The sequence below is a fragment of the Chlamydotis macqueenii genome, chromosome 1 (genome assembly GCF_036417535.1).
Source record: "Chlamydotis macqueenii isolate bChlMac1 chromosome 1, bChlMac1.mat, whole genome shotgun sequence".
Classification (NCBI taxonomy): domain Eukaryota; kingdom Metazoa; phylum Chordata; class Aves; order Otidiformes; family Otididae; genus Chlamydotis; species Chlamydotis macqueenii.
Genome location: NC_141556.1, coordinates 136,775,399 through 136,798,743, shown reverse-complemented (window position 1 = coordinate 136,798,743; position 23,345 = coordinate 136,775,399). Strand labels below are relative to the sequence as shown.

Sequence of the window (23,345 nt, the reverse complement as noted above, 5' to 3'; positions counted from 1 at the left end):
CACGCAGATGTATCTACCATACTTCTGATGGGAGCAGCAAACAACTGGCTCTGCTAGTAACTTCTACAACTTCTTTTACCCTTTCACCTACCAACAGCATGACCTGCCTTTAATTTTGACAAAAGACAGCAAAGAAAACCCCCACCAAAGTGCAGTCAAGTCTCAGAGAAACAACTCTCATTTTTGAAATGTGCTAGGAATGCTGAGGGAGATTTCTCGAACTGTTATAGTTTACTATACAGATAGGAGGCAGTCAATGAACCTCCCAAAGAATACGTAGAAATACTCTGTAATGAAACACAACTTTTTTCCTATTGGTCCTGCCTAATTTCTGTTTGTAATACTCATTTTTAATTTGTCTGCACCTTGATCTTTGTTTCTTATCTTTTGCTTCTCTTGAGTCAAACACTTCCCTCAGTGACCTCACATTAATATCTGCTCTAACTGCATGTGATACGACGGAGGCTCCTTCTTGTAAATGTGTACCAAAAACAGGCAGCCCTTTTCTCAGAGGCAAATCCAAAGAGAGCTTGAACTGTGTGAGCAGCCAAAGCACATTACTTGTTATGGAACAAGAACTCTCTTTCCAGACAGATGAAACAGAAGTGAAGAAAGAAAATAAAGAAAAGATACAGTGGTAAGACAGGCTAGCCACAGCACACTAAATATTAATATAGAAATAATGACAAAACTTATCACCACTTTCAAGTTGTTGGGTTTTTTTCCTGGCCAATTTGCATACTGCATGTCTCAAACATGAAATATATACACTCAACATCATGATTATTATGTTATTCAATACTCCTTTTTAAATTTTTTTTTCCCCAGTATAAGAACAACCATAAAGTGTTGGGAATGAATTAACTAAGTTTACTCCTCAGTAACTCCTAGCAAGAAATCCATCACTGAACTGATCTTGAACCTTAACTAAGTCCAGCTCACAAAACCAGAGCTTCCATTTGGCAAAGTAGCACTGTCCCAGACTTCCAGTGTGGTTAGTAGGGTAATGTTGGGCAGTCATTAAAAAACAAGTAAATAATGCCTCAATTATGTAACTTCCCATCTCAACTTCTCCTCTGAAGATTAGTCCAATGTAAATTAATCTATAAACACCCACACTCTGCAGAATTATTGCCTTTTAAATATGTACAATTCTATCACAAATTTTTTTTCTCTTTTTTTTTTTTTTTTTTTTTGTCCCTTGCTCCTTTCTTTCTGCCCTCGTAAGTGCTAAAAAAAAACTTGTGCAGTGAGTGTGAGTTAAGATGAGATTTAAGCAATGTCTTGAGAATTTTAAAAGAACCAGAACGACTTGAGAGAAAAGGGGAGAAATGTTGGTATCAGTAGGTTCCCTATGACCAAATATCTATCTTTGCAGCATTTATACACTGAATGTCATCTAAACCTCATCCTGCTAGCATACAGACATACCTAGCACTAACGATGAGACCAGTAAGGTTTATCGCACGTGAATCTTCGCAGGAGCAAAACCTAACTATATTGCACAGGGCAAAGAGAGAGGTATACCACCATTTAGCCATGGCAAGGTAACACGAGGAATAAAGGGAAATGGAAATGAAAGAACGTGGGAACATAAACTTGAGCTTCGTGAAACACTGATTTTAATGTCTTACCTTGAATGATCTGTTATAGTCTATATCTTCTCAAGACAGAGCTCCTGATAAAAAAATTACTTGAATGGAAGCTTCAAGGCTTTGGAAAGATCCAAATGTTCAAGTTTCTAAACTCATTTACAGTTTCTGCCAGTAAGCCTATCCAATTGTATACATATAATATCACTTTCAAATTTGTTTAGCAAAAACAGTTACCAAAACAAAACAAAAAAAAATAAAAGAAAATGCCTGTGGACTCTGCCAAACTTATTAGAAGAAACCATCAAAATGGATTGAATATTTCAAAGCTGGAAATTGATCTCATACATTTGCAGCTTTACGATGCTTTTCACAAAGAAAATAAAACACAACTTGCAAAAAGACTTTGGCTCCCATAATTCCAAATAAAGAATGAACTCTCCACATTCCTTAAAACAAAACTTTTGCATCTGTTTGCTTTATGGTTTGAGTTCAGTGGCAAACTGATGTTTACTAAAATTCAAAATTCATCTTCCCCTGGATAGCTATGAGATTCTCTACCCATACACTGCGGGAAAACTAAATTGGGAGGCAAATGTAAATACTGCACAAGATATGCACTCATCTCTATGCAGTCTATGAATAAGGGCAGATTATGGTTTCCACAAAGAATAACAGAAGATTAGGTACTATCAAATGTGAAAAATGGGAAGGCAAGTAAAGTATTTTCTAGTGGTCATGAATTATATTAAGGAAAAGATTTTAAAAGTGGTTATGTACAAACTGAAAGATTTGAAAGCTGCAGAAGGAATCTATGCCACATGTGTTCAAAAATACTATTTCAGATTCCAAACCAAAAAAAATCAACTAGGCTATGAAGGAGTCTTGCGCTTTCCTTTTTAACTGGCGTCCTTCTGAATTTATGTTATCTACCAGAGTCTACTTGTATTAGTGAACTGGAAAAATTTTAGTAATTATTTCTACTGGGCATATTCCTACTTTTCTACTGGCATCAAGGTCATCAAAACAGGAAATCCCTTTCTGGTTTTGGCAGAAATCCTTTATCTTAAAGCTTCTGAGTGGGAAAACAATTACGTCTCACAAGAGGCAAATCATATGGAGTGTGATGGCTTAGCAGCATGCAGCAGTAATTTCCACACGTATTTGAGCAGCACAGGTGCCACCAACAAAACAGATTATTACAGGATTATGTTGTGGTTGCTACAGTAACAAGGTTGAGGCCTCAGTTGATTGAGGGAGCCTCTGCAGCTTTGAAAACTGCATTTAGGCATACTGTATGGCCTACTGTATAGCTTCATCTTTGTGCCACAGGTTAGGATGGATTAAAACCCATTATCACCATCCAAAACCATTCGAAAATTAGGTAACTTTGAAACTCATTTACTCTAAAAGGACTACTAACCATGATAAGCAATAATCATAAGAAACAGATTTTATTTTTGTGTTAGTCTGAAGATGCTTCATCTTACAGCTGGAAACTCCCAATTCCATTGTCATCAACTCAACATACAAAAAAGTTGTGAAGTCATCCACAAAAGCACACTTCATAATTGCTGCCAATAGTAATTAGTGCTTTACCATGAACAACTTCCATAAACTCCCTGACACACCATTCATGATGCTCAGCTCTTAAGAGAACTGAAAGATGAGGAACATTTGATTTGTCCTTCTCTGGGGAGGAAAAGAGATTGCATTTTCTCTGTTAGATCAGACCCAAGAAAACATTTGTAATGACATCAAAACCAGAGATGTGAGGGCAACTGCAGAAGCAGGACCTTCAGAACAAATAATATGATACTGGTGTCTTGAAGTTGATTCCACACGCTACACTATGCAGCCAATTAGCTTTTCTGATGAAAGTTTTCTCAAGAATACTTAAAGTCTTCTGTTCCATGGATCCAAATTTGGATCTTGAGTACATGACCAGGAAATTTCCAAGAGTAGTAAGGATGTATTTTAAAGGGCCATTTTTATCATATCAATACAAACATCTACTTGTTGTCTGCTACCTCACATTTCTTACAGGAAAAATAATCAACAAATATATAGCCTCAAAATTGACATTTCATTTTGAAATAGATTAATCTCTTAAGAGCATCACACTCCTAGCAATAACACTAAGCAACATTCCTCTAATTGCCTGGAATATCTTAATCAAGACATTGCAATCACAGTGAAAACATATCTCATGAACATTAAGAATAAATCACTTACATGATAGCAGAGTAGAAGAAAAATGACAGATAGGAAGTTTTTACTATCTTAGTGATACTCCACCTGCCCATTACTGAAAATACAATAAATTGGTACTAGCTATCTGTTCCTGTTTGATTTCGCAACCTTTTCTTACAAAACCCCTTGTTTTTCAGTCGTGACCAGCATTGTACATTTTCTCCTGTAGGTGTGCATGCTGGCTGAAAAGTAAGGAAGCTCAAGGAAAGGTCAATTAACTTAAAGGAAACAGGATCTAACAATAATCTGTTACATTCACAATGATTTGCGACAAATTTATGCTCAATTGATATGTGTAGCCACATGTGAGATACAATTTTAAGTCTTTATATTATATAGATGGTGAAATCCAGTATGAGGGTTTTTATTAGCTTGAGTTAGAAATAATTTGATCATCCCAAACTGAAGGCCTAAAGAAGTAAGTCTCTGCAGACTTTACCATATCATGTGATTTGCAGTGTCTCTCCTAATTGTGGTCTTTGCTCTGTGCAAATGTGAAATAGGTATAAAAGACAGCTAGCCTACCTCTAACTACCCTGCATTTACTGTGATCTAAATACACACATGGTTACTTGTCAGTCAGACATCAACTAACTGAAATTATTTCATGTCTGTGGTACGCTGAGAAAACACACAGAGACAATTACCACAAATCAGATGATCTGTGGTAATTTGCTACTGCATGTTATGTGTTCATGTGGTTAAGTCAACAAACTAATAAAATCCTTTAGAACAAAGGATATCTTCTGCATGTATTTTTGTGTTTAACTTTCATAATTAAAGAAAGCTTTTTCCTCCATGTGTTAATTATATTATTTCTTTTATACCTCTTCCTTTAAAGCCAGGCACACTATTACATTACCTCCAACTATACAATGTTCAGAGGGAGAGAAAAAAAATCATAGCTAACTGACTGTACAAATTCAATTCTAATTATCTTCTGAATGCACTAGGCACTTTCCACGCACAGGAAGACAAAGCCCGATCTGTTCCAGAGAGTTTAGAGTCTAGGAAACCTCTTCAAAATTACTTAGAGCAAGCTTGTCAAATTTTGTGATTTTTGGGTCTGACATACTAGGATTCACTAGAATAAAGGCAATAACTGTGTGTCCCATGAGAAAGCCAGGAATCCTGATAATCCAAATGTACAAACTCATAGCGTTAAGGCACACGAGTGTAGGCATATATACACCATACACAAAGTTGGAATATGTTATGTATCGTAACTGCAACAGTGATCAGTGTGATTTTTTTTCTCTTCAGATCTTTCATAAAGCATACAATTAAATAAAATCCAAAGAGTCTCCATAGCCCTGCTGTTGCAGAAGTTGACTTGTTTACAACGTCCTACGTGTATACAATAGGAAAAGAACAACAAACGGGTCAAAGGGCTAGCCGTGATTGTGTTAAGGCACTCTTGGGTGTGTTTCAAGGGTAGTGTAATACACGCCTCCCGTTACTGGAAACTACAACAAACCCAGAACATGAACCAGTAGATCACTAGAATACATCCCGTCAGATAATAGTACACTGAATATTTTTATGTACATGTCATTCTGTTCTCTGCAGCAGAACGCAATCTTTCCTCTCAATCGGGAAACAAGATTTGTCTTTAGAAAACACTGTACAAGAGTCGTAATTTCTTTGGCAAAGTCTGTATAATAATGGGGAGGATATTTCTACTCCACTGTAGACAGCGCAGAAGAGCTGTGGAAAACTAGAACCTTTTGAACACTTCCAGTGGGAGATACAAATTCCCAGCAGAAACAGGGATGATGAAAAAACAGATTACTCACGATGACTGGGAAGCTTTCCTCCTCAACAAATAGTCCACAACATCTGGGTCAGTCTCTAATAGGCTAATAAGCACTTCATTCTGCAGGTCAGGGGAAACCTATGAAGACCACAAAAAATACTTAGTTGGAGATTAATATCCTATCACATGCATTATTTTTGGTACTATGTTTATCTAAAAGACCAAGTACAAGTACATTTGCAGAGAGTATATAAAACAAATATTCAGAAGCTTCCACTCAAAAGAGAAATTTAATGTAACAATAGGTGAAACAGGACTAAAGATCACTTTGCACAATGTCAAATGCTGATTACTGTTGTATAACCCATTAGTATCCAGTTGGGATGTCTGATAACAACAGTGGGACTACTCATGTATTGCCATCTCAAAAGCTCCAGTTTAAAGTCTTCACCTTACATCCCCATTCAAAGATCTGGGAATATTTACAAATTTCCATACCAAGCAATTGTACTTCTCTTCTTTTAGAAGCAATGTGAATTGTGATTACACAGGAAGGAGAATGTTTCTTCATATATTCTGTGGCACTTGACTTATTTATGTCCTCCTCATATGGAAATTTCATGGTAACTGTTCTATCTATGAAGTTCTTCAATTGCTCATTTCAGTAAGAGCTGACAAAGGTCAACATTCTTTCTAAATGAAGCCTTATAAACATTTAATGTTCAGGTTTCCATATGGCCAAATCCTGGGATCTAGAAGCATTTAAATTCCTGCTTATGGTCAGTCAGAACTTGAGTAATTACAGAGTCCATCCATCCATCCATAACTCAAGTTTACAAGTGGGTCCTGTTGGATGTCCAGTCACTCTGGACTTCGGGTAGTAGCAACAGGCTCAGCCAGAATTTGTGTCATCTTCTTTGGAGATCGGCCTTCTGAATTGCTAACTCTCTCTAGCGCACTTTATACAGAGATGGACCTTCAAAACACTTGATAGCTCCAGCTGCTGCAGGATATAGCAACATCTCCCATGCAGGTAGCAGCAATAGCACTCCAAAACCTGCCCAACAATTTTGTGCTTGCAACTGCATTTCACATGAGTCTTATCAATCCTTAAGTGAGTTTGTCCATATCACAGTGGAACATTCAACTCAACCTTCAAAGCACTGAAACAGATGAAACCACCTGAGAAACCTGAACTAACAGCTAGGTTCACTCATGACGGATGGAGCTGAAAGAAAGGCAATCTTAGCAAGGGGTCACCAACTGTGCAATATGCTTCTGGATGCAATTTGTCAGAGCCTGAATCTCTTGACCTTCAGGTCACACTGCATGGGCCATTTCTTCTCCCTGACATTTCCTGGAAAACAAGAATAGAACTACTAATAGATTCCTCAGGGGAATACCTCAGTTTGGGAGGTATTCAGGGAGTCAAGTTACAGAAAAGGCATATTTCTTTAAAAAAGGAAATAAGTTGAAAATAAATGAAGATATGCATCATTTAATTCAAATCGATCCAAAATCTCTATGAAAAACTTGTGTGACCACATATTCCTTTTTTAAAAATTGTATTTAGCCTCTAAGCTGAAAGAATATCTTACTGATGGCCATCGATATATCTGTCTTTAAATAAATTATCTTCTCTTTATAGGAATACATTTTTGGAAACCTGGTGTGCTGTAACTTCTCTGTTTCGACAGCCTTTCTATACAGTAGAGTAAACTTCAGATAAAGCTTGATGGTAAAGCAGAATCATGTCTTTCTGTATGTAACTTACTATTCAGCTTTATATCAAGTTGATGAACTTGTAACAACTTACTGAGGACTTCGTCAGAAAAAAAAAAAATCCATTATAAAAAAAAAAAAATAAAAAAATCGGTCTCTCATTCCATAAAAATGAATCTGAAAAAGCTCCAACAGGAAGTTCAGTTCTGACTGAAAGCATCTGCAAAACCCAAACTTAGCAGTTCTATTGAGTTATATGACTTTTATCTGAGTGAATGAGGGTATATTAATCCAGGATCCTTCAACTGCATTTGTACTGATGGTCTTTTTGCTAGCTACTGCTAGCTTTCTTCCTGCACAGCAATTTACTTCAGTTCAATTAAACTAACTTGCATGTGTAGAAATGATATGTAAGCAATTATAAACTTACACTTACAGAGAACTACTATATTGATATCTCAGGAAGATGTTACAGAGCTGCAATAACTATTATTGAATCAATTGTTTACCTGGCAGTTGTGGCTGAGTAGATGGATGAGAACTTGAAGTTCAGGGACAGAAGGGAAGTCAAGGCACTGCTGAAATAACAGCTGTTGAGCACATACTGGGATGGATCAGAAGGCTCTGGGGCTGAGTAGGAGACTTCTGAGATTCTGGAGCTGGGTGCTACATAAGAGTCACAGCTATTGAGACACAGAAGGGTGGAAAGACCCTTGAAGTGGCTCCTTTGTGCTGTCCTTTGCTACTGACATGGCACAGGGAGGCAGTGTGTGACTGCCTCTGCAGTGGGGAGGCCACAATAGCCTCTAATAGAAAAACTAAGACATTTCAGACACTATGTAGTGCTTCTTTGCAGCAGGGCTGGATTTGGGCACTAGGAGATGAAAATGCATGACCAAGCTGCTCTTCTCCATCCTCCATGTCAAGTCAAAACCAATGAGACAAAGTGTGGTTGAGTTGTGCTTCCCCACCTTCTGCTGCTGGGCATAGATCAGGTACTGGGAAAGAACAGTCCTTTGTACATTTTAATGCATCCCTAAGACTCACTGAAATGGGTAAGAAATGTATATGAAAGGCCTTAAGATCAATGAAACAAGGTCAGAATCCATCTTCTGTATTAAATCCACATGTTTGCATATTACTGATGTCAATTATAACTTCTTACTAAAAACAGTCCCCAGTATCCTGGTTTGTTCTGAGAAGAACACATCCTGCCTGACACACCAGTATGTGAGAATCATTCTGATATTGTGGTCTGGGTGCCACAACACATCCTGATTTCCTAGGTTTTATTTCACAAATATTGTTCCAGTTTCAATGGTGAAGCCAATCAGAGTTTTACAACCTCCTCATATACAGAAGTAACAGAAAAAAAAAGAAAAACAAAAAAACCCAACTCATACACAAAAACACCTTAGCAGCAATGCACTGTATGTTATAGCTGTAGCTGAATGCTTGAGTCCAGATGGTTTTCTTTTTGTAAGTTGCATAAATGTCAAGTATAAACAGCAGTTCTGGTTTGGCTCCACTCCTATAGGTTTGGAAAACAAATTGCCGCTGCCTGATTTCAAATGATCAGAGTTTTATCACAATTACACATACAAGTGTAGTCTACTACCAAATGATGCACTGGGCTAATTACCTTCAGCATACAAACAGTCTCTCTGTGCTGCCAATGAAAATATGAAAAAGACAAAAAGTAGAAGCTTTATAAACACTAACTATGAGCACTTTGACTCAATCCTACAGATCAAGTACCATGTGTGAGTCTAGACAATACTCCAGCAAACAGGCAGCATTTGCCATGTTATTTGTTAAAACTATGGCAATGGGAAGAGTGAAAGCACCCAGCGATGCTCAGCTGTTAGACATTTCTATAAATTTCACATCAATATATTTCAGCTTTCAGGAGAGAATCTGAGATAGGTTTGTCTTTCTCTCACATGCAGCTAGCCTCTCATTTTGAAATTTGATTCTAATCTCCTTCCGCAATGTGAAAAATGCTACTCTGGAAAAGAAAAGAAAACTCCTCTTTTTTCCACGTTGTGTTTAATCTTCAGCTGAAAATACAAGCATTAAAGAGATAAAGGAATAAATCCATCACAATGAAAACAGACCATACGTAGGTTAGTCTAACCCCAAGCCCCACCCTTTCCACACCGGGAGTCTGAATGTGTGCCTGAAGTATTATGCGCTGAGATGTGGCTCTGCCGTAAAATGTTCTTAAAGAGAAACAACAATAAGAAAACCTGAAGTATTGCAAGTATTCTTATTCAAGTATTATTTTAAACTTTCTAGTGCTATCCACACTCTGGGCTAGCAGACCTTTGCACAAGAGTGCAGTTCTGTCACGTTTTTTTCCTGCTGTGGAAGGAAGAAGAGCACCTAAAGTTTCCCCAAACTGTGAAAAGTATTAAAAAAAAAAAAAAGGAAAAAAAATTGCTGAGTGTCTCACTGGAAGAAGAATAAAAATAAAGGAAAAGATGTAATGAAAGGCAATATAGAGTGAGGGAAAAGACAAGAAAACCACAAAGAAGTACATCTGAGGCTAAGACTGATAGGCAGGGCTCGTGACTGCTTCCTCAAGCTCTTCTCCCTATTGAAATCTTCCCCTTCCAGTACTATGCAGCCATCACTACCACGTTCCCATAGTCCAGCCTTGTCCATCTTCTCCCATCAAGGTATCCAGCACCCAGCTTTGCTGGAGTACTAACTAAAGGAGGTTTCCAGAGTGTTGTTCCTCTTGCTTTGGAAACTGATCTCCTCAGTGTAACATAGAGTGCTGCTTAGTTTCAAGATACAACTAAAGCTATTTTCACCTTTTCAAGACTATTGGTTTTGTTAAGACATACATGCATATAAAATGAAGACAGGATAGTGCCCATCACTAGGTCTGAGTGGCCTCTGCTACCCCAGAGCAGGGCTCTCTCAGGCACAAGTCATACTGAGCTGACAAAAAGACGAAAAGGTAAAACCACAGAATGAACCGTCCAGGTAACTTCTAGGCATTAGGAATGCGATTTAACTAAGCTGCATCTTAAGTAAACAACATGCCCAAGTCCAAGGTCATCATCCCTTTTATGAAGAACTTCCTCGCTTCAGCAAGAGAACAGAAAAGAACTCAGGAACTACACAGCTTTACGCTTTACTCTTCTTATCCAACTGACAAATGAGAAAGCTTTGTCCTTCCTCCCCATCCAACCAACAAGAAAGTCTTTGGTAGTGGAGGTTGTTCCTTAAATTAACCAAGAATCTCATACTCCTGGCAGAAAAGCTGGCTCCTTGACTTCCAAAACTGAGAGCTGAAAGGCAATTTTCAGTCTTGTCTTCAAAACTAATGAACAATCCTGGTGCACTGTATAGTATACAACAGTCAACCCCAGCATTTCCATGGACAGAAATCTTCTAAGGAAGATACTCTTATCTACACAGAAACCATTCCAGGCAAGATATATAAGTACACATTGCTAACACTATTGCTTACTGCAAAGCATTCTCCCTGACAGAGAGAATTAGGTCAGGTCTCCCTGAACAATAATAACTGACCCTAATTTAATGCAATTTCTACAGTTTATTTCATCCTAGTCTACTTTAATACCAATCAGATATTTTCTCGTTTAACTTAAAAATGCGTATGAGCAACATGAAGAAACATACACCTACCATGAAAAGGGTTTCATAGTTTTCAATCATCTTTTGTACGACAGCTATGATAGCAGTACTCTCTTCAGCTCGAGCTGAGCTCTGAACTGAGAATTCTTTGTCTGTAGATTTCTGCTTGTGTAACAAGTTAGGGCCAAAGATGGTAGCCAGGTTAAGTGATGTCATTTTGTTCCCAGTAATCTGAAAAAACAGAATACAAATAAGGTGGGGTTTCCCAGGGTCCAATGTATACAGATAGGTATGTATATACACACATCTACATGCACATCCCCCGCACCCCCCCACACTCTGTCCTGATTTGACAGATTCTTAATTCATCAAAACCAAACCAGAGGGCTAGTCAAATAAAAAATGAACAAATTTTAGCAATGTTGAAACACCTTGCTTGGACATCGCTGCAACAAGCACTGTGGATTTCATGGATATATTTTCAAATGGATTGAAGGAGCAGAAGGTGCAAGTGCTGTCCGCCCTTAATTCCCTGGAAGCTTGAAGTGGCGTACTTCCTCTGAACTACTTGACAACCTCAGCATGTTACTGTCTCTTAGGACCAAATACTGAAAACTGTTAGCTTTCTCAAGTAGCGCTCACGATTTGAAACAGATACAGTGAGGAAAAACACACTTTTCCATGTTTAAACAGTTTAGATAATTAAGAAGCGTGCTCATTATTTTTATTAATATTTTACTGTTGTTTTGCTTGTTTCCTAGAACATGCCAAATATTTACTTGTTGGGTGGATTGGTTTGTTTTGCTGGGTTTTTTTTCCTCTTTTTTAAACTTTTATAACTGTGCTCAAAGAAGTAACCTGATTTTGGAGGAAGTAGAAGGCCAGGAATATACTAGACGAGACAGAAATTATCTGAAAAATATGTCATATAGGTTATTAAATCAAAATTTTCACTGGCATATTTGTGATTAAACTACTTTTTTCCCCCTTCTGTTCTTTTAACAGAGCAAAAAGCAGGGGTCATGTGCTTTCTCTCTGTGTCTCCACTTGGTTGCTATTCTGGGAATGCAGAAGAAGATGCCAGCAGTTTGACTATATAAGACTGTAAGTGAATTTCAGCTGTTGACCTAGTATTTCTTGTGGGCTTTTTTAAAAGAACAAAAAATATCATGAGAGTTATTTTTCATTTGTTTCAGCTACATTTGAACTAATTAATTTTTAAAAAGGCACCAAAAAGAGGCAGTAAAAACAGCATTTCAAGAAATGTGTGGTGCAAAACAAATCTTTTCAAAATAGTTTTTGTTGTTGTTGTTGTAGCTGATCATTTACTGAATACTCTGCTCAAACTTAAAACTGTGCACTGACTGCACCTGGTTTATTTTTTACAGAGCTCAACTAGACAGCATAGAGAGGATAGTAGAAAGAGCTTTTCCTTTTATCGGTGGGACCACTGTGTTATCTTGGAAAGACATCTGCATGAAGAAGGTGCATGGGCAGTCCTAACAAACACGTTGGCTCTTTGTTTAAATACTCATACCGGCATGACTGTGAGTACAGTACACTTCATTTGTGCACCACCGTGCACCTGGCTCTTTTTTGAGTGACATGCTTTTCAAATGCTGTCAGAGGACTGAGCCACCAAGGATGCACAGGCACGCAGTGCCTTAAGCGTGCCAGGGGCAGCCTCTGGCTGTGCCTGGATCTGCGTGTGCAGGCTGTTTGTACAAACAGTGAGTCTTTTCTTAAGGGCAGCCTCGAGGCATCATTGAAAAAACAGCTGTAAACATATCCACTGAAATTAAGTGAATGAGTAATTTTAATAAAGTTAGTCATCCGTTTTCATCTTCGTGAGAGAAGGGCTTTTGAAAGAAACCACAAAGAGTGCCTAAGTGCCAAAGCTTGGCTGTTTTCCTTCCAGTTATAGTAAACAGTCTGAAAATATACCTTCTCTTGCCCTGTATACCTTTATTCACTTAATTATTAATGAATAGCTTAATTAATTCTGAGTAGAATACTATATTATCTATAAAAGGTATCCGATGGCACATAATTTTCCTGATGCTTGCAACACTGCCAAGATAGCTTACATAAATTTGCTTTGCCAAAATACCTGTAGCAGAACTGATGTGCTGTTAAGGGGACTGAAAATGCCTTTATTACAACTGTTGTGCCAAACAAACTCTCTTAAGCAACATCAGCCTCTAGCCCTGCAATAAGATCCTCTTGGGTACATTCCTGAACTAACAGAGAACTCTGCAGGACCAGGGAGACCATGACCTTAGCTGGCTTATACATGCGATGTTTTTTAAGCGCAGTAAAATTCTTACAGCCTCTTCTTTTAAAATCCTTTCCATCACAGTGGTGTAGTTTTTTATCAGCTCCTTGCTGAGGACAAAAATAATAGTATTTAAAGTGGATTTGAAATTGAATTAGGCCTTGAAGTCACATACAGCACATTGGAAGTTTGGACTTGAGGCAGAAATTTGGCAAAAATCAGTCTCAAAATGCCAACTATTAAAATCAGACAACTGCAAAAGGAGTCCAGATTTGACAGAAGTTAGCAAGTTTTTCCATCTGGAAGACAAAATTCTCTATGAGTTTCAGCAGGATCTCAGAAGTAACATCAGAAGCAGTCTCTGCTGCAGTTCAAAGGACAGAGAAGTCCCTTCCACAGATAAAGTGGTACAACTTCATCATACAGTGACTGACTATATCCATCTCATTCAAAGATAATAGTTTCCACCTTTTGCAGAGCAGTCCACTAGTTCAAACATTTTCCTGGCAGAAAATGCAAAGCCTAAATTTTCACATCTTCTCCAGAGCGAACGGCTCAGATGTACATGTGTGAATGCTCAGAGGCACAGCTCAGCTACATGGCTCTGTGTGTTCTTGTCTCTTTGGGACAGGTGCACTTAAACCTCTCCACTGAATTTGGTCCAGAACACAACAGTAAGGAGGCCAGAAGAAATGCAGGCAAATATGAGCCTTGACTCCAACTAGTGATTGCACTCCAACAGTTGCAAGGGCACAGGTGTAATTCTTGTCCTTTACTTTTTACTCTTCAGTACTCAACGTACACAAGGAAGCTAAGGGAAACAAGAAGTGAACTGCTATGTCCAAAGGTCATACAAGAAAGCAACAGCAGAGAATGAAAAGAGAATGAAAAAGAATCCTCTTGAATGCCTTAGAGTTTTCTGTGTGAGTATTTTTTCCATAGACTATAACAGAACAAAATAAGGAGGAAAAAAAGGATGGATAACATTACACTTTATTAACAAGATCAATTATGCTGTGAATCTCCCAAAGGAAGTGGTAGATTCTTTACTGATTAAGTCATATAAAAATGAAACTCTCACAGCCCTAAAAATATAGTAAACAACTAAATCGCAAATGCGCAGGCAAGAATAGGAAATCTCTCCCCTCTTTCAGGGGTATGCCACCATCGTGTTTGCTCCACAGCTTTAAAGCTCTCTTGGCAGACCATGAATTAAGCAAAGTTAAAGGACACAAGCAACTGGGACTTACCTCTTGGCCATCTTTGTCTGTGGTGTCTTCTGCATGGCCAGCCACTGTGGAGAGGAACTGCAGCAGCCGGTGTAGGGTATCGCAGTTACAGGGAGGTAGAAGATAAATGAGAAGCTGTAAGGTGCTTAGCTGTTCATCTGGCTCTAATACTAAGAGGGGAAAAAATACATTCTAAGAAAATCACTCCAACTAACCTAAAAGCAGAACAAATATACTGTTCCCAGCCCACAGGAAGGCATAAGAATAGCTTTGTTTAAGGATCATTTTCCTTATAACGTCAGAAGAAAAAGAGAAAACTCTCAGGAAATGTGTAACTAACACTGTTATGGGATTTTTGCCTTGGTCAACCTTTTGCTCACGGAGTTCACAGGATCTTTTCTCAGCCTACAGGAGAGCAAAATGCTAAAAGAGGTATAATAAGTTAAATCTTTGTTGTTCTCATTTTCTGGGCTCTACTTACACAGTATGAAAACCAAGGAAAGACCTCAGCAAATTTATACTACACAAATATTTGAGGCAAATCAAGGCTAGAGTATTAAATGCACAGAAAAAAGAATATGGTTAGTAGAGATTAAAGAATTCAAACATGCAAGCTTTTGAAGAATATGTAAATCAAGATGCTGCAGAGCTCACAGAGTGTGTTGATGAAAGCTGTATAAAGTTCTCTGGTGAGAAGCGGGTCAGGCATGTCACGTAGAAATTCCTTTAATAAAGCAGCAACATCATGAATGCTGTGCTCTTCGTCTAATACAACATCTATGCCCCGGTCAAACTCTTCACGCAACTGAAAAAAAAAAATGACACAAAACCATGGTCACTTAGTGTCCCAATTAGTACATCCCAACACAGAAAATATTTTAAGATGTAGATTTATTCATTTTCACTTTCCAGATTGCACACGACTAGTTTTTGTTAAGGTCATGTCTAATTGATGCTTATTCCATGATACATAGAATCATAGAATGGTTAGGGTTGGAAGGGACCATTAAAGGTCATCTAGTCCAACCCCCGTGCAAGAAGCAGGGACATCTCCAACGAGATCAGGTTGCTCAGAGCCTCATCCAACCTGGCCTTGAATGTTTCCAGGGATGGGCATCTACCACCTCTCTGGGCAACCTGTTCCAGTGGTCCACCACCCTCATTGTAAAAAAAATTTTCTAATATCTAATCTGAATCTATCTCCCCCAATCTTGATCACAGGCAAATATATCTTGAGTGTGTATAGTGTGGAGGAATGTAGAAAATCCCACATTTTCAGCTGAAATTGTGCTTTTGTAATGGGTGTGAAAGGTGTTCTATAAAAAAGACAGCCTCCTTTCTGATTTATTACATCTACTTTTAACATTATGAGTACCAGTCCTTACTAAAAACTAATAATTATGCTATGAAGACCAGAATTTGTTCTTTATCTAGTATTATGCTTCCTCTGGCTATTTGTGGTCAAAGATTTTTCAGTGCCAACGTGGGGCCTTCATTCCTAGCTTAATTCTACTCTTCAGACTGGTGGCAAATGGGGAACCTCCCTGTGGAGCACCATAAATTACCTCTGTCCAGAAGATTGCTTCTGCATTTATTGCCCAAAAGCAACTGAGGAAACAGACTAGCACTGCATCGGAAATTCAAACTTCCCAAGTAAGCGTCGAAATCATAAATTGCTGCTACAGTCTTGAATATGGTACTTCTGATCTGATACTCTTGGAAGCCTACAGAGATGTCCCAATTAGCACATTATCAGATAATCATTGGTGAAACGTGGCCATATTTCAGGCCCTGATATCACAGCTGTTAAAAACTGTGTATTTCTAAGTTTAAACTTTAGGTGCCTCAGACTTTGTTCACAGGGAATGCTTCCAGACTTTTGGAAAGTACACCCAGTGACCTACAGCATCCACTGGAGCTTAAGACATGAGAGCTGAGGACATCCCTGCTGTGAGAAGGGATAAGAGAGCAGAGCTCCAGCCCATGTTGCTCTTCAACCTCAGAATCTGGCGGCTGCATCACCTGCAGAGCTGTCCCCAAGTGACCAGGCATAGCATAGAGGGCTGCCCACCCTAAGCTCAGCAACAATGCTCTGCTCAAGCATCTCTATGGTTTCTGGGCACAAGGTGCTACCTGGCATCCCGATGTACCACACCTACCACCTTGAGTCAACACTACCTCAGGAATCTTTGTCCTGCATCCCCACTGAATGTGAAGGAAGTGGTTTGTAAAAGACACACTTGTTCTAGATTTTCTCTTCCTGCTCACCAACCAAAAACGGTGCTGGCACATTCATTTACTTATGTATTTATTGCAGCAAACTACAACTGAAATACGACATTTTCTAACTGGAGGAAGAAGGGAAATAAAACTATGTCTACTTTCTACATAAGAAAAACTAATGAACAGCTGCAAAAGCACAACAAAATCTAAGTACTGAGTTTGGCTTTCCATGGTTCAGAAAATGAGTGGAATTTTAATTGAATCCAGACTTTCCCATGTGTTCATGTTGACAGCATTTATTATTGTAAGGGCCAAGCTGATGCTTCCACGTTGTTTAATGAAATATATTAGTTCACCTAATTCAATAAATTAGTTCATCTAATAGAATACATAAATACCCAAATCTCTTGATTTCCTCAGCTTTTGAAAACACAGGAAAAAAAAACGACTGATGAAAGTAATTGATGTTCAAAGTAAGGCTTCGTTTATAAGTAAATGATACAAGCCCCCTGCTTTTTCCCCAGAGGTATGATGCAATTGTACTCATCCCTGAACAATAATATATGTTTTGACATTGAAGCTTGTAATGCAAATGACAGACAACTTACTTTTCAATACTTCATCTACTTCAGTGTTGACCTAACAACTGCTTCTGCAGACCATGAATGTCTTTAGCTTTGTGTTACATCAGCCACTCAACAATAGAAACTGCTAGAGAATAAGCTACAAATCAGTAGGCTGTACTGTCTCACCAGCCAGAATCAAGACAGTTTAGCTATTCAAGGTAACTTTCCAGAGCGCCAAACATTATACTGCATAGTTTTTGCAACAAAGAACTATTATTTCTGGGATTGGATGCAGTCAAGCTTTCTTTTACTTTTTTTCTATTCGATCTTTTTTGTCTTACACTTCCTGGCAGGGGTATTTTCCAGTAACTTTTTATCCCCTCCCTAAGCATCATGCAACCATTAAGCACTATTCTCTACTGCTCTAATTCAACATGTATTCCCAACTTCTGGGAATAACAATGCAATATCTAGGGCTGAGGAAACACCCACTTCTGACTTTGTCTCTGGAATCTGACTGTACACTATATTTGCTTTTTCAACATTTGGCTGAGACTAGGACTTGGATGGGTTTGCTCTGACCTTCAGGTTTAACAGGGGTAAAAGAAAGGTGATATTTGGGAGCAGCGATTTGAGGGTCAAAGAGACTGTTCTGTACTTGCATATTTTCTCATACTGTAACTTTTCCAAAAAAGATTTACAGTTTGGGTTTACTTTGGGAGCCTCAGCTGTTTCTGAGATGAAACTAGCAGCCAAGATTCAAGATATTTTTTTCCCCACAGTGTAACCTTTGGAAAATTTCATCACTGTAGTCTGTTTGGATCTCCAACCCCTTCTGCAGAGTAAAACATACAGAGATTGTTAACCTGCTGCGAACCTGACTAGGATTTCACCAAATGTAAAAGATGACTGGAAATGGCCTGTTATGAGCCATCAGAAAACCAATAAAGTCACTGACCCAGAAAGCCTGAATTTCACCAGGTGACAAACGGGGAGGAAATCACTTAACAGAAAGGAATCAAGATTTTTCTATATTATAGCTGACGAGGGAAAAGCATATCCATATCTACTCACCTGTCTTACTCTCTTTTTTGAGCTTCCGACTCTGAATATTCCTACTGTCTGGAGACCTGGAAGTGCAGCACATCAGACCACTGTTTTATTGTTTAATTTTCTGCTTAAAATTGCATTGAATCAAAGCAATCTGGGTTATGCGTATACTTAAAAGAATAAAAAAAACCCACAACATATTTCTCTAGAAACTTGTACTTACCACACACTGGGGCAAAACTCAGTTGTCTTGGATTAAGAAGCCACCCACTGTAGTTTTTAGGGACCTCACATCACCTAACCTGCAAAATGGCATCTCCATGACCTTTCTTGTGATGCCATTTTGGCATCACTGCTGGTCTATGAGGGACAGAGGTATGCAGAGTGAGGCACTGCTCAGTGTTTGGAAGTGGCTGACATAAAATCATAGAACGGTTTGGGTTGGAAGGGACCTTTAAGGGTCATCCAAGGAAACAGGCAGTAAAATAACTAAATGCCGAAGCACTGAGCTGTGTCTTTGGATATGGGAAGCAGTTGGTGGTCTGGGGTTTCCCATTGGCTCTACAGTGCCTATTAAGACAAAGCTGAGAGGTTCCTTCAAAGGGACGTAAGTAGGGCACTCAGGCAGATTATGAGTGAGAAGAACTCTATCTGGGAGTTGTGTACAGTTTATAGGGTAGGAACAGCTATTATTTATAGGGAAAGCTATAAAGAAGTACTGTTGCACTTCAGGTGAAGTGCAGAATGTGTGCCTCATGTGTCATTTAAAGTGATTTGGGAATGGGTGTTGCCTGCTATTTCATGCAAAAACAGTTCAAACCTTCTTCTATCTCTGTAAATACTACCAGAATATCAAACAATGATAACGCTGTTGCTGAACGAGCATACTTTGCACAGGAACAGAAACTGAAAAATTTAAGAGTAAATGTCACCTTAGAGGTGACATGGTCTCTAGCAACAAGAATGAGTGGAAATCTTCGAGACTTAAGCAGCTATGTACATAATATCATTTTATACAGTTAGATTTTTTTTTTTGCAACAAAGATAAAATTATCTATAAGCTTTGAAAAGTTTATGGTCTAACAAAGGCTACTCTGCAACATTAATTTACTAACGTCCAGGAAATGTAAAATAACCTTGTAAAACAAATACTTTCCCCTTTTGACAGCCATGAGGCTAAACTTGCTTGCTAGAGATGTGTAGCTTTGCAGTGTTTGGAACTGTACATTTTCATCAGAGAAATTCCAATAGGATTCTGCCTTTTAGTTTTCAGTCTCAACACGACACCTCTCTTCAAATATTCTTCTATCTTTGGTTAACAGAAAATTAAATTGATGGAATAATGGAAGTAATTTAGTAAACCCAGGAACACTGGCACGGAATAATCTGAGACAGAGCTACTCACACTGGGCAAAAACTGGAGGCTGGTTACCAGTTCCTACACAAACATACAGTATTTGTTTTACACTGCAGGTCTGAAGGAAGTCAAGCCTTTATAACTCTGGGACACGATCCCAGGGAAAACAGGGGGTGAACAAGGGCAAGGGCTTTTATGGCTAAAAATATAAGCATTTTTTTGTCATATAATATTCAAAATGATCACTTAAAGCATTTGTAAGAAGCTTCTAAGTGAGCTGCTGCTGAAAAACTGGCCTAAAGGACTTATGCATACAGGCAAATATTTTCAGAATGAGAAACTTGGTCCATCATATAGCTTGGAATTATGTTGCTATGGGATTCTTGCTAGAACAGAAAGTCCTCTATTATGCCTACAGCCATCGAGCAAGCAGCAGGGTCCGTCCTTTGCAATCTTTACGTTTCTCAAAGTCAGTCAATCCTGATAACTGTTTTGTTGATGGTGGTTTACACAGAAAATTAAAGAACATTGATAATTGCCCCAAATCACCTCAGATTATTGTGTTGTACGTTACTACAGTGCATGTTTAGAAAATGCACAAAGAAACACCATAAACTTTCTTTAAATGGAAACTTTAATGTAAAGCAAATATTTTAGTACAGAGTGTTGTATAGAAAGGAATCTTTGCTTAAGTGGATTAAAAAATTTATCACAGCTATTCAAGGGACATAAAATCACATATCTAAAGGATACTAATCTGGATTACTTTTTTGGCCAACTCAGACACTTTTACATTCTCAAAACTCAGCTACCCTTGCTTAAAGGAATGGAAGTCATTCATCTCAAATTTAATCATCCCTCCACTTATTTGTCAGCCATGTTATCTAATCTCTGTAAAAGGCTAACAATGGCTCTCTTTTGTAATGTTCCTTTATATGTTTGTAAGCAACACAGTTTTCAATAATGCATTGTACAAGCTTTGCATTGTTGTTCAAATTGCAGTCCCTCATCTGCAAAAGCCTTTCATTCAGAGTCAGTAAATGATTCCTTTCTGGTCAAATTAGGCATCACATGCATCATTTGGTGTTGCAGTCACCATTACTTAATGGTTTGTTTATTATCTGGCCATGTGATAAATCTGTCTTGCTGTGGCCAACTTATTTCAATTCTCGTTAAAAATCTTTACAAGACAAAGATACATTGGGAGAGATGGTGAACAGATACTTTGATTAACTATTGTTTCTGCATTACATAAAGCTGGTGAGAGCTTTGTATATGGACAATCACGAAGACATGAAAAGAATATTGGCAGGAGTTTGTAATTCCCTTTGGAGAGAGCAGGCGTGAGCCTGAGGCTGGTCAGAAGGACTCAAGCCAGGACAAACTGAGTAGGCAGCCCACAAGCCTTGTAGCAAACAGGAAAAAGCTTCTTGGAGTTAAATATAGTTTAGCATGGGATTTTTTTTTATTTCTCTGAGCAAATAATTTTAGGAAATAATTTTAGTTAAGTCTTGCACCATAGTATAAACAGTTAATTTAGCTCTTACACCTTAAAATCCACTGATTGTGAAGAATGACTCCAGGCTGACTGGCACATTTAGACTTTCAATTTCAAGGTATGGGTATACCCGTGGGGTGTAAAGAGCTGTTCCCACAGACCTGAGCACTCCGGTACGAGATGAACGACCTCCAGGAAATGTCTCTCGCCCCGTGCTGTATGGGCCAGTTTGAAAGCTTGTAGCATAGATCCTTAGTTTGGGAAGATATCATCTAATTATTTATGAGACACTATCTTTAGCAAGAGGCAAAATAGGAGGGAAAGTGTCTGACTTTCAAAGATGTCCTTGCAATTGGAAGTATATGCTTGCTTCTCAAAATACACATTTGTTTATATTACAATAAAAAAAAATCTGCCACTCCTGGGAACATGAAATATTCTTACCATGCTTTTCCAAGTGCTGACAGCAGCTATCTACAAGCCGAGGAACCTGCCTGTAAATAGGGTTCAGGCTTAGTTTCTTGTCCCTTGCCTTTTCTTTCTTGCTCTGGGCTTCTGCTGGCAAAGAGAGCTGGAGAGCCTCTAACAATCGTGACTGATTGTCATCGAGATCTGTAATAGAGTCCACAGACATCGCGCCCTGTAAAATACACACACACAAACAATCAGTACTGCTGGAGAAACCTAAATGCCGCAGGACCTTACCTAACAAAGACTTTTGCTCACCTGCATTTTAAACAAACTAACATAAAAATACAATTTGCTACGCAGTTTTTGTAAATTAATGAAGTTGTAACACCAGCGTAATAGATGGGAAAATCACAATCATACCAATGTTATTATTACCACCATACTACAAGGAATACAAATTAGATATTGAAAAAATTAAATGCTTTCCACTTACTCTGCACAACTTTTTATTGCTATAAGCCTGCACATACTGCAGGACAAGGATGAACCATGGTCTGTGTGTACACCTCAGCAGTACAATATTTATGTGCATAGAGATATATACAGACTTTTAAACCTGATTGCCTACTACTTCTGCAGCTTGGGCCACTCTGTCAGTGAAAATGATGCAAATAGATTTACCACCATACGCTACATACAGTTAACTACATACAACTGCAGAGACTGAAATAATCCCATGTTATCACAGAACAAAGACACACAAGAGAAGAAGAGGGGTAATATTTTTTAGATAATTCTACTTCATGTATCTTAAAATTTCAAAGTTCCAGTGAAAGCTTTGAAAACAATGTTTGGTTTACAGTAAGGCACAGAAGTTCAAGCAAAGTAAAGGATAAAGCAGCACAAGCAACAGGAGGTCTATGCTATGTTTCAATGTTGTGGTTTTGTTTAGTGAGGGGGGGCCTAAGGTGGTAGGTGGCTGAACTACGACAAATGCTCACAGTTGAAAAATAAGATTTTTCTTTTTTTTCAAATCACAAGATTATTGTCACTTCAAAATGACCATTTCCCTTAATTGTTATTAAACTTACACAGTAAAAACATTTTAGGGGACATCTAGGCTTACAAGTAACAATAAAACAAGAAGAAATATTTTGCTTTTAATTGTCATTAAAAATATCTATTGTAAATTCTTTTCTTTCTGAAACAAAGGATACATTTTACCATAACATAAAATGTACTGTACAGGGAACCAGCACAGCAATGGAGAAAAAGTAAATTCCCATTCAAAATTTTGCTGACAACCCTTAATTTCTCAAAAGCATGCTGTTCTGCTGTCAGGTACTTCTTAGACTGCTGGTGAGATCTCTACATCTATTAAATGAGAACTGTACAACTCCTAGGGAATTTCAGGATCTAGAAGTATTTTCTTTCATCAGCCTAGACAACTGAACTTTGCAAAGATTTCCAACTCACAGGCAACTCACACAAAATCCACTGAGATTTCAAATGAATGTTTAGTTCAAAAAATCTTTTTTTAAAAAAAAGCATCTAACATATCAGGTACGGTTCTGTTTCTTATAACTCATGGAAGACTTATAAATAAAACACAGTGAAATTTTTTAGATTTTTTGGGACCCACATCTCTAAACAATTATTAGATCCTTTAGAATGCAACTTTGACCTTGATTTCTGATATCTCTCAGAAGTACATTTGCTTGATTCCCTGAGAAAAGGAAACAAAAAAACTCCAAAAAACAAATAAGAATCTCTGGCTATGATCCATGTGTGTAAAATTCCA

General features: G+C 38.1%; 1 protein-coding gene across 2 annotated transcripts in view; it reads right to left on the bottom strand.

The window, feature by feature from the left end:
* The window catches only part of ARHGAP6 (Rho GTPase activating protein 6), a 331,853-nt gene that overhangs the window by 5,379 nt on the left and 303,129 nt on the right, over positions 1-23,345 (bottom strand). For both annotated transcript variants that reach the window (XM_086768124.1, XM_086768132.1), the window contains exons 5-10: positions 21,578-21,773; positions 18,303-18,358; positions 15,094-15,244; positions 14,461-14,609; positions 10,987-11,166; positions 5,642-5,739 (exon numbers count right to left, since the gene is read on the bottom strand). In XM_086768124.1, coding sequence (XP_086624250.1) covers positions 5,642-5,739; positions 10,987-11,166; positions 14,461-14,609; positions 15,094-15,244; positions 18,303-18,358; positions 21,578-21,773 — 830 coding nt within the window. The remainder of the gene's footprint in view (positions 1-5,641; positions 5,740-10,986; positions 11,167-14,460; positions 14,610-15,093; positions 15,245-18,302; positions 18,359-21,577; positions 21,774-23,345) is intronic.